Source organism: Labeo rohita, chromosome 21 (assembly GCF_022985175.1).
Source record: "Labeo rohita strain BAU-BD-2019 chromosome 21, IGBB_LRoh.1.0, whole genome shotgun sequence".
In the NCBI taxonomy this organism is placed as follows: Eukaryota; Metazoa; Chordata; class Actinopteri; order Cypriniformes; family Cyprinidae; genus Labeo; species Labeo rohita.
This window is the reverse complement of record NC_066889.1, coordinates 13,039,074-13,050,932: the sequence shown is the minus strand read 5'-3', so window position 1 is coordinate 13,050,932 and position 11,859 is coordinate 13,039,074. Positions and strand designations below refer to the sequence as shown.

At 37.8% G+C, this 11,859-nt stretch overlaps 1 protein-coding gene across 2 annotated transcripts in view; it reads right to left on the bottom strand.

Annotated features, from left to right (window-relative positions):
- Nucleotides 1–2,663: 2,663 nt before the first annotated feature.
- Nucleotides 2,664–11,859, bottom strand: part of slc8a4a (solute carrier family 8 member 4a) — an 83,394-nt gene continuing 74,198 nt past the window's right edge. For both annotated transcript variants that reach the window (XM_051093238.1, XM_051093237.1), the window contains one exon: nucleotides 2,664–9,393. In XM_051093238.1, the coding sequence (XP_050949195.1) occupies nucleotides 9,014–9,393 (380 nt within the window). In that variant the 3' untranslated portion in view covers nucleotides 2,664–9,013. The remainder of the gene's footprint in view (nucleotides 9,394–11,859) is intronic.

The window sequence follows — 11,859 nt, the reverse complement described above, 5'->3', positions numbered from 1 at the left end:
ATCAAGGTTTCTCATCTTATTGCATTTTTTTCTCTTAACTTTCCTCAGTGCATAAAACACTAGCTCTCTGCAGTGTCCTGGAAAATATAAATGTCATAAGACTTAAATAAATAAATAAATACAAATTATACACTGCAAAATATTGACTGATTCACTTTTGGCATTAGAAGATGTGAGAGATAATTTCCAGGAGGGAATATATATGGATGATTTGCAGCTCAAATAGAAACGGATCATAACTCAATTGAAAGTGCACGTAATGGAATAAATCTGGAAACATAAACGGAATATAATGGAATTTTGGTATATGAGAATGTGTTTTGCACCTTTTATGTTGGAGAGAAGCATAAAGTTGCAACATTGAGATGTACATCCAAGGAAAAAAGATTAAAAATGTAGGGGCGGGACTTGGTTCTATCCAACGTTGTTGATTGGATGAAAGAAGATCTGAACGCAAGCTTCCAGTTGATTGTGGGCGGGGCTTAAGTGGAATAAATGGCATTACGTTACCAGAGAGAGGTTTGCCATTTCACCAGATATTAGTGGTGACATCTTGCTTAAAAATTTAATTTAGTTAAAAGATAGTGTGAATTTTAATTTCATGCTGACTTCAAAGCTTGTGAGGAGTTTGATTGACAGACGATCTGTCATTTTTGTGAGACAAATAAACCAGACAGGAGAGTAGATTAAAGGAGTTCACTTCTAGAACAAAAAAATGACAGATAATTTACTCACCCAATTGTCATCCAAGATGTTCATGTCTTTCTGTCTTCAGTCGTAAATGCTGCTTCAAAGGGCTCTAAACGATCCCAGGCGAGGAAAAAGGGTCTTATCTAGCAAAATGATTGGTTTTTATCTAAAAAGTCAGTTTGGGTAGGTCGAAAAGAAGGTCAAACGCCCTTTACAAAAAAAGCTGAAAAAGTGATGTAGGACAATTTGGAAGTTGGAGAAGAAAATGAGATGGGAGTTTTTCGACCTACCCTAACTGTCATGAACCGGAATACACAAAGCTAGACCAGCGTTGAGGTTAAAACTGTACATTTTTTAGAAAATAACTGATCGTTCCGCTAGATAAGACCCTTCCTCAGCTGGGATCATTTAGAGCCCTTTGAAGTGGCATTTAAACTGCTGGAAGTTCCAAATTTTGGAAATTCAAACTTGGGGGCACCATAGAAGTCAACTATATGGAGAAAAATCCTGAAATATTTTCCTTAAAAAACATGAACGTGAAAACGTGAACATCTTGGATGACAAGGGGGTGAGTACATTATCTTTAAATTTTTGCTCTGGAAGTGAACTTTTCCTTCAATGTTGAGGGAATTGAACATGAAAAATAGTATGTATTGACGTATTTTCGTTGAAAACAAGTTAAAACAAGATACTTTCATTCATATTTTTCATCCTATAAAGAGGAAGAGATGATCGTTTGACATGCTGGTTGAACTGAGGTGCTACAGCGATCAGTCACAACACATTAAAAAGCCACAAAATGGTATTCATTGTTTAAAATGACAAAATGACAAAATGACAAAATTTGAAATCCAAGACTTTGTTTCATACCAAAAGTAACCTGTCTGTCGGCACGTTTTCAGTTTCCACTTTGCTCCGTGATGTATTTTTCACTGGGGCTTGTCGGACTTTAGCAAAATTAACGAAGAGGGGCGGATCTTTGCGAAGGGTCCATTAGTAAGATCAGTTAACATAGTACATCAATTATTCATTGTCCTGATGCTGCTCTTTTGCAGTTGAAGAAAACTGCGCCAGTCTTATTAAACAAATGTGGTCCGGTTTCAGACGCAACTCAACTGCAATAGTATGTTTTCTCTGCATTCACGAATTCTTGTCAGAACACTTCTTTCATGTAGTTCCTGAGCAATAATAAATGAGAGCGTGTTTTATTGATTTTACATCTAATATTCTTACTTGCTGAGGAATTTGTTGCTCCTGAAATGAACAGACTTTTTAAAAAGCATATCTGCCTCCTGTTCTTCCCCAGTGAGAGTTTCTGTTGTGTTGTTCTGTTCTTGTAATTTACATTCTCCACTCCACAGCATTTCCTCTCCCCTGTCTTCCTTCTTCCTTTCTTTTCCTCTAATGACTGTTTTGTACTACTGCGCTGCTCATTGGTCTGCAGGGGGATGGGACCGAGTCAGGAGCCATCTGTCAAACATTCTGGAGAACGCAATAGCTCGAAAAGAATATCACCATTCAAGCATAGATTCGTTAAGCAGGTCATATGATGATGAATCAAATTTTCCACCATCTTTTGAGATAAAAGAGCTTATTGTGTTATTAAAACACTAACTCCCTCTCAAACCTTGGGAAGTGATCTTTTAGTACTTCAAAGATGTTACATTTGCATTTCTTTCGTCTGTGCAATGCATTGTCTATACAATTAGAGACTTTCATTATATGGACAAAAAAACTTTTAAAATGTTCTTTAAAATATCTATAACAAGCAGCTTATAAGAATGCTTATTTTGTACTTTACATTGCAGTTAGATGTTTGATTATACCGCTAATTACCTTAAATATTACAGTTTGATAAAGAGAAAGAAAAGTCAAAGAAGAAAGAATGGACAGTAGATTAACAGAGGTGTTTTGTTTTCTTTCGCTTGAGATAAAACAAAGCTATTTTAATAAAGAGTTAAAAAGTCTGTTAGTAATATACAATTCCAACTTTAATGTACTCATTAATAAATTAAATAAGAAACAAAGTTTTACGCATTACAAACAGAGACTCATTCTCCATCTTTTGGCAAAATACTGCAGTTTTCCTTCACATTACAGTTTTTATGAGTTCACATAAAATCACACCCTTTCTCCCTCACGTACTTTTAGATACAACATTGAGAACATAAATTATTTTGTTATTACTGTTGTTGTGAAGATGATGATAAAGTACTCTATGCAGCACTTGATTTTTTACCCAAAATATAAATTTGTTTCAGTACAGAACATATCTCAAGACAACAGTGTCATATAACTAAGTAAAGAACACTTGGCTTTAAAAAAACAAAGTTTTTTAAAACAGTAATTTATCAAATAGCAATACATACAAAACCAAACACAATTCATTTCTTTTGTAAATATTTCAATGTTTGTGATTAAAGAGAAATGCAATATTAGAAGACGAATGCACACACATAGAAAAGACATGCTTTAAGATCTAAGTATCACAAGAGAGCACATGTGACACCGGGACTCTCGCACGACACAAGCACTCTGACGCACAAAAATGAAACGAGCATGCTATGACGGACTATGAATATTAGATATTCAAGGTCATTTTGTTAATGCAAGGGTGTTTTAGGGAAGTCAAGCCTGATTTAAAGGGATAGTTCACCAAAAAATTAAAATTACCCCATGGTTTACTCACCCCCAAGCCTGTAGGTGTAATGACTTTCTTCTTTCAGACGAATACAATCGGAGTTATATTACAAATATTTAAGCTTTATAATGGAAGTGAATGGGTGTTGAGATTCTGAAGTCCAATAAAGTGCATCCATCCATCATAAAAATTACTCCACATGAACGCCACTCTCTCATGAACATGCATACCACAGTTAACGGAAGCTAGAGATCATAAATTTTAAATATAGATATTTTTCTTAAACAAATGCATTGATTCACTTCAGAAGGCCTTTATTAACCTCCTGGAGCTGTTTGGAGTCATTTTATGATGGATGGATGCACTTTATTGGACTTCAAAATCTCAACAGCCATTCACTGCCATTATAAAGCAAGAGCCAGTTTTTTTTTTTTAACAGAGCTCTGACTGTATTCGTCTAAAATAAGAAAGTCATAAACACCTAGGATGTCTTGAGGGTGAGTAAATTAATTTTTTTTGTGAGCTATCCCTTTAAGAGATCAAATTACAGTAACAAGTGTGGAAACACATTTAAAGGCGCAGTTCATCCAACAATGAAAATTACGGCATAATTTCATTTGCCCTTATGACGTTACAATGCTTTAATGGAACACCAAAAATATGTATTTTGAAAATGTCTCAGTGTTGTAGTAATTTTGTTTCGCTGAGAAAAAAATCAAACAGGTTGGAATGACACAATTGTGAGTAAATCATGACAGAGTGTAAATTTTTGGGTGAACTATCCCTTTAAGTGTGTTTCTATGCACATCTGCTGTTATTCAATCATAAATCAGTCATAATGCTTTAGGCTTAATCCACAAGAGATGGTCCTTCCCATTCCACATAATTCCATATAGCAGATTTTCTAGCACGATATGGTCTTATATAGTATTTTTCCTTTAAGGTTATCCACTGGCTACGGAGCATTACAAGGAGTTTCACCACCATAATCCTCTGTAGTTGGTATTTTTTGACTGCTATGTTTGAATATGTTTACCTCAGGGAGATCAGTCACTGCTCTGTTCTCCTCAAAAGCGAAAGCTTATATTAATATGATGCAAACCTCCAAGGGGCAACTTAAGGTTCTTAATTAAGGATTGTCCTTGAATTAGGGTGGAACTTTTGAGTTCATTAACCCTGTGCAGCCATATATAAGGAGAGAGACGAGAGTGACCTTATAAAGTAATTACGATCCAACGGATCCCCCCTCCACCCACCCTAGAGCACTGACACCAGACAACATAATGACAGAAAGACAATGACTCTTTTAAGACGTCGCCTAGCAACAAGAAGCACTAAAAATACATCACTCTGTGCTTTTTATAATCTGGTTTCATTGGAATGTATAAATACGCATATGCCGTGGACCGCATGTACATCTGTTTCGCCCACTATCGCGTCACACGTTGTGTAAGAAAGTGAACAGAGCACTTGCAATATTAAATGGCTGACTGTGGCTTTTGTTGAACCTGTTTTATCATTCACGAGAAAGGAGGGCTGTTTTAAGCCAATGGTGTTGTCGTAACAGATAGGCCATTCGGTCATTGGCATCATCAGGTAATGGGACTATGCGTTCCCTCTTACCAAGCTCTTTAAAACGACTTTTATTTAGTGCATTAAAAAGTTTGAAGCACTGGTCTGCTGGGGCTCCTAATAGTGAGCAACACCAGAATTTCCTACAGCTATAACTTTTCATTTCCTATAGCATGTGTCCCAGGTTGGGCCAAGCAGATGGCTGATAGCTGGGAAAATGGGGACACATTAAACCCTTGTAAACAATTATGTAATATCTGCAATCTGAAACCCGTAATCAATGTATCACTTAGCAAAGAAGAGTATGGGATAGAGAGTTGAGCTAACTAAGCACGTCTAACTCCTGGCTAACTGGAAATGAACCAAGTCTTATTGGTTAAGGAGCAGATGGAGGGCAATGATGAAAGAGGGCAAACTGAAACTGAGCTTGAATCCAATCCATTATACATTAAGTACACACATAAATGCAAATTAGGTTGCACCAATGCTATCAGGAGAGGTAAGCGCTTCGATAATTAGATACACTCTGGATTAATGTGGCGAAAACGAGAAGGTAAAATATCCATGTTGCGTGTGAACAAAACTCACAATTTTTACCATCTTGTAAATGTGTAAACTCAATGACAGACCTACTGTATGACCTAGAGACATTGTACTGTTGATATCAAGGCACCCATGTTGTGTTCACACACAACCACATGACTCAATAATGCAATGCCTTCAGTAGTGAATAGAGCTAAAAGCTTGACACAGTGAAGCTGTAGAACATAGCTCGGTATGACAGGACAGTCCACCTTGCATGTTTTAGGACCAACGAATATAAGCTGCTGCATTTGTAAAATCACGGATATTGGGAGAGGATCCAGAAGCTTATAGGATGGGAGCCTGAAACTCCTGAGCATGGCAGTGACAGACAAAATTCACTGTGCTTGAGTTTAGCACACGTTCATACAGACACTCATAGTCAGATACAAAGACTCTGAACACTGTTCGACAGATTTGGCATCCACAACACTCAAATCTGTTGCACTTGCCCATTCAAAAACATGCTCTCTCACACATACAGCCTACAATATTTCCCCACATAATACATAGTTCATAATAATAAATATCAATAAATATCACATGAATAAACACCAACACCTCGATTCTTATGTCACTGTCACCATTAAGCTATTTCTTTTGGTCTCCATTCAACTTCTATCGCTAATTTTGTTCCATGCAAGTTGTGTATCTTTTTAGGTTTTGTTCATTTTCAACAAAAATAACCAAAAAAGATCTTTCTTTCCTTCTTGCATTCCTTCTGTTGACTTCATTAGCTTTCAGTAGCATGGTAAAAATAAATAAATAAATAAATAATTAAAAAAAACACAAGAGCATTTTTAAAAGAGTTACAACACCAGCAAATAGTAGATATGAAGAGGGTGTGGTATGTTGAGGGCGGGGTCATATATAAAGAAGGTGTGGGCAGGGCTACAGATGAAGGGGGTGTGGCATATGTAGAGTTTTAGGCCGAGTCAGAATTGTAGAGGGTTTGGAGTAGGTAGTGGGATCAGAGGTGAGAATATGTACTATAGATAAGATAGGGCCGGGGTTTGAGATGGAGGAGTGGCGGCATAGAATGTGTCGTGGGCTGGGTCATATATAAAGAAGGTTTGGTATAGATAATATTGGGCCAGGGCTACAAATGAAGAAGGTATGGCGTATGTTGAGTTGTGGACGGAGTCAGAATTAAAGAGGGTGTGGTGTAGGGGTCAAAGATGGAGAGGAGTGTGACAGGTGTTATGGGCGGGGTTAAATAAAGGTGTGGTATTGATAATATTGGGGCAGAGCCACAAATGAAGGAGGTGTGGCATATGTAAAGTTGTGGGCAGAGTCAGAATTGATGAAGACAGTGATGGTGTGGGAGCAGAGGTGAAAATGTGTGCTATAGGGGTCAGAGATTGAGGAGGTGTGGCACAGGGTGTGTTATGGGTTTGCTGTGTTGGAATTGGAGTCATATGTAAATAAAGTATGGTAATAATGGGGTAGAGTCAGGAGTAAAGAGGGTGTGCAGTCTGCGCAGACTGATCAGCGAGAGTTGCAGTCGGGTGGCGGAACTGAAAGAGAAGACTTGAAGTCGGACACTTTTTTGAGCTTTTACTATTAAAAATGAAACAACTGCTCTCACATCGCTCTCGCGGTTGATGTAGGGTGGTCACGATTCCTCGATTCGATTTGAGTACTTTGGAATTTGCCAGCGCCATGTAACCGGCAAAGTACTGGAAGTGGCGCATTCCATGGATTCCATTATTAGACTGTTTTCCAAGGCTGGATGATATATTAAACCCATTTAAAAATCATAATAAAGCATAATGCTATTGTGAATTCACGAACTCTGCAATTCAGTTAAATAAATAAATGCGATACAGGTTTAATATATGCGCTTTAATTTACTTATATACGTGTAGGTTACGTACGTGTGTGTCAGATTGGCTTCGTTCACAGTAAATGCTGCTTCACACAAACAGTTATCATTTACATGTGTGAAGTGTATTATAAAGTTGTCTGGGAACGCAACATTCACCATTTCATCAGATATGTAAGGTAAATCATTTATAAACCTATGCAAACACAAGAGTACATCAATATCTTTTTCAATTTGCGAACTGTTCATCGCCATTTCAAAATAAAAGCTCAACCCCTCTGTCTGAGTTTACAGGTTTTGATGTCCACATATTCAGAAATTACAGTGGCTGTAGAATTTCTGTTGTAAAGAAATGGCCAAATATTAAAGATTAAGTGGACATATGAATTAAATGTTGTTTATTAGATCACACAGTAAAGTGTAAAAACAGTTGTCAAGACGTTGCCGCCCTCTGTAGGCATTTGATATAATACATAATGTACATTAGTTCTACTGTTTATAATATATTATGTATTTTCTCAGTTTTCTTCAATAAAACCATATGATTACTTGCTTTTGATACTTTATTTGAACCAATTATTATTGCCTTATTGCAATTATATAAGTGTTTTAAGACTTTTTAAAGGTTATTGTTAGCTTAGGTCTATTTTTATTACCTAAAAATAAAACACATTTATAATTATCTGATTACTCGATTAATCGTCACAATAATCAACCGTTTACTCGATTACCAAAATAATTGTTAGTGATTTTGATGCCATACATCACAGTCATGTGGCATCAACTATCTCAAATCAGACAAAATTTCTAACTGGCATGTACTGCATCAAGTCAGCCACTGAACGGTCTGCGCAGCACCCCATTAAGTTGAACACTCCTAGCGCAGAGAGAGAGAGAGAGGGTGGGGTCTGTGATGACACTGAGGTGAGGTTAACAGCAGGGAAGTGGTTGTATCATTGAAGGTGAAGTAAGAGTTGAAGAAGGTCTGGTGTAGGTAGCACTGGGGGCATGTTCAGAGATGATGAAAATGTTTGAGTAGAATTTGGCCAGGGTTACTGGTTAAGGTCATATTGGGGGCGGAGTCAAGCTATGCCCTCAATGGATCACTTGAGCTGAAATTATAGTTGTAAAAAAATGAACAACGCCAGTGTGGTACGAATATCTGCGGGGAGCTGCAGTAACAGGCAAGAAAAGACAGATGAAACAGAGTGTTCATGTCTTGAGGGTAGGTAGAGGTGTGAAGCATGCCCAAATCTGTGCAGAGGGAATGAGTCTATTGACAGCAACTTGGAGGGAAAAGAGAATGATAGAAGAGGGATTCTGAGAGAATATCGAAGTGAGGCGTAAAGGACCATCCTTGGGAAAAAAACAGCACTGAAGCAAGAAAAACGCTGAGGGGCTCTCTGGAGAGTATGTTGGAGAGTGTTGCTGTGTCTGAATATCCAGGTGGTGGCAGACACCATGTAAGAGAGATCCATCTATAAAGAGAAGCTGTGCATGAAACCACAGAGCCTCTATCATCCTCCACTGACACTCATCTAGACGTGTGTCTAGCGAAAGGATGCGAGTTTAATTTCAACAACGATAATAATCAGTAAGAACAGATGTAAACACTCATTTTAGACTTCTTGTATACACAAAAGCAGAGAGGAAGAATGATGGGAGGTTTTACAGCAAAGAGTGCATCTCTCTTATGAACTTTCTCAGAAGCCAGGCACGTGGCAGTAAGCCTCCAGCGAGGCCAGCAGGATGTAGATGAGCCACAGAATGAGGAAGAGGAACGCGGTGAGCAGCTTGGCGGTTCGCGGGCCCCCCAGCTCGCCCCCGGACACAGAGGGCCGGCGGCGGTACAGTAGTGTCAGAACACACAGCAGTGCCAGGATGGTGAAGAGGGTGACGGAAAACGCCAGCGACCCCGGTGGGACCAGGAATTTTTTGCCTTGACTGTGCCAGTACACGGAAGCGATGGTCCACGCCACACCGATACCCAGGAAGACGTTAACTGCATTACTACCTGTCACATTTCCAATGGATGCATCGGCGTATTGGTCCTGGATGGCTGCCACCTTGCTGGCAAAGGTATCTGTAGAGGGCAAAGGAAAAGACAGAAAAAGAAAGATGAAAGAAGGATGGTGAGTACTAAAAGAGCCTCGGAGGAACGTTTTAATGAAAGACATTGCTCATAGTTCATGACAGTGTTTCCCAAACCTGTTCCTGGAAGCACACCAACAGTACACATTTCGTTTTCCTAATATAACACACCTGATTCAACACATGAGTAGAGACCTGAAATGGATGGGTCGCAATGAAGGGGACCTCTAAATTATGCCTTCAATAGCAGGGCTGGGAAACACTAGCTCAGTGGGTCCCAATTATGTTTAAAGGGACACTTTACCCAAAAATTCTGTCATTAATTACTCATCCTCATGTTGCTCCAAACCTGTAAGACCTTCATTAATCTTTAGAACACAAATGAAGATATTTTTGATGAAATCCGAGAGCTTTCTGACTCTGCATTGACGGCAATGCAACTGACTCATTCAAGACACAGAAAGGCCGAAGTCCTTACTACCTTTCTGGGCCTTGAACATGGTAGTTGCTCTCGGATTTCATCAAAAATATCTTCATTTGTGTACCGAAGATGAACGAAGATCTTACAGGTTTGGAACAACATGAGGGTGAGTAATTAATGACAGAATTTTTATTTTGGGGTGAGCGATCCCTTTAATTGAGGTATCAACATAGGGCCAGTTTTACTAACAGCTTCGCTAGTGCAGACCATCTTTTGGCATTAAAATAGTACTGTCGAGATTTATTAGACGTGCAGTGAAGAATTTGTGATCTCTTGGGAATCTCTAGACGAGACAAATATGAGATTACAATTGTCTTTTTCTCAGAAGAAATATCTGGCAATAAGGATGGGCAATAGACAAGTTAAAATAATAAACCAGTAAAAAAGAAAAGAAATAGTGATTTATTGGAGTTATAAATCTGAGTTTGCAGCCTGATTTGAATGTAATATGATAAAAGACAGCAGAAAATCATTATTGGCAAGAAAACACATCTTTCTACTGTTGAGTGCACACAAAAGCATCACAGTCCAACTGGTGTATTTTGATTGCAACAAATGAGCCTTATGAATTGATTCTTTTAATTAATCATTCAAAAAGACTCAAGAACTTATCAGTTTGATGAATACTCCTAAATGAACTCACTGAATCTATCAGAATGGTTACTGAATCAACATCTATACAGGTAAAACTACTTCCAAAAAAGATCTGAATGTGCAGAAAAAAGATTTGGGAAAGTTTAATTCATATTGCATGTACTGCAGATTTGTTGATTTACACATTTAAGAAGGTTTTTGACACTATATTACCTTGAAAAAACGGATTTGTGTCTACCAAGTTTCACTTTTCTATAACAATGCGTATATTACAATTACACATTATAAAATATAATGACTACCAACCAAAATGTATAAGAATATTGTAATATAAATTTGTACTTATATTGCTCACCTCAAACTGAGCACACAGAAATGTAACCACTGTTTGCTCTCTATTTAATCTCACTGCTGTCTTGAAGAAACAACAGAGATATAAAAGAGATCTTGATTTGAGATTCATCTTTTGAAGTGAATCTTTTGATTATGTGTGTTGGAGCTTGAGGATGGTTAGGCATACAGAGCTTGAGCATGTGCATAATCAGTCCATAATGCGGCTAATGCCAAGACAAACACACAGATCTCTTGCAAATCACGTCTGCTAAATAGTCCACATCATTAAACATAGTCTAAAACTACAACATTCACAAATCCACCATTGGGGTCATTAAAGTGTTGAAAGCAGCTGAAACATTCCAACAGAATATTTGAATGGAATACTTGATTATAATTGGTTTATCATGCCATTATATATTATTTGTTTGATAATGACTGGATGACTGTACATTATTTTTTACTAATTACCCTGACACCACACATACATCATGGAGACATCTATTTGATGTCTGCATTTACATCTGGAAGACGTATTTTTTAGTTTGCTTATCTGCAATACGCCTATAGGACACTACCTATCAGATGTCAAATAGACATTTACTAGATGTCTTTAAGATGATTATGATTTAGAATGTATTTAAAATGGTCATCTTACAGACGTCTGTCCCCAGATAGCACACGTACGTCTGCAAGATGTCTGTTAAAGATCACTTTATCTGGAAAGCATCTGCTGTGTACAAACATCTGACAGACGTCTGTAAGATGTCCATTTTACATACATTCTAAATCATAAACATCTTAAAGACATCTAGTAGACGTCTATTTAATATCTGATAGGAAACGTCCTATAGACATATTGCAGATGATTAAACACTCTAAAAATACATCTTCCAGATGTAAATGCAGACATCAAATAGACGTCTTCATGATGTATGTGTGCCATCAGGGTCAGATGTTTGTACACAGCAGATGCCTTCCAGATCAAGTGATCTTTAAGAGACATCTTGTAGACATATGTGTGCTATCTGGATAGCTACATGCTATAGC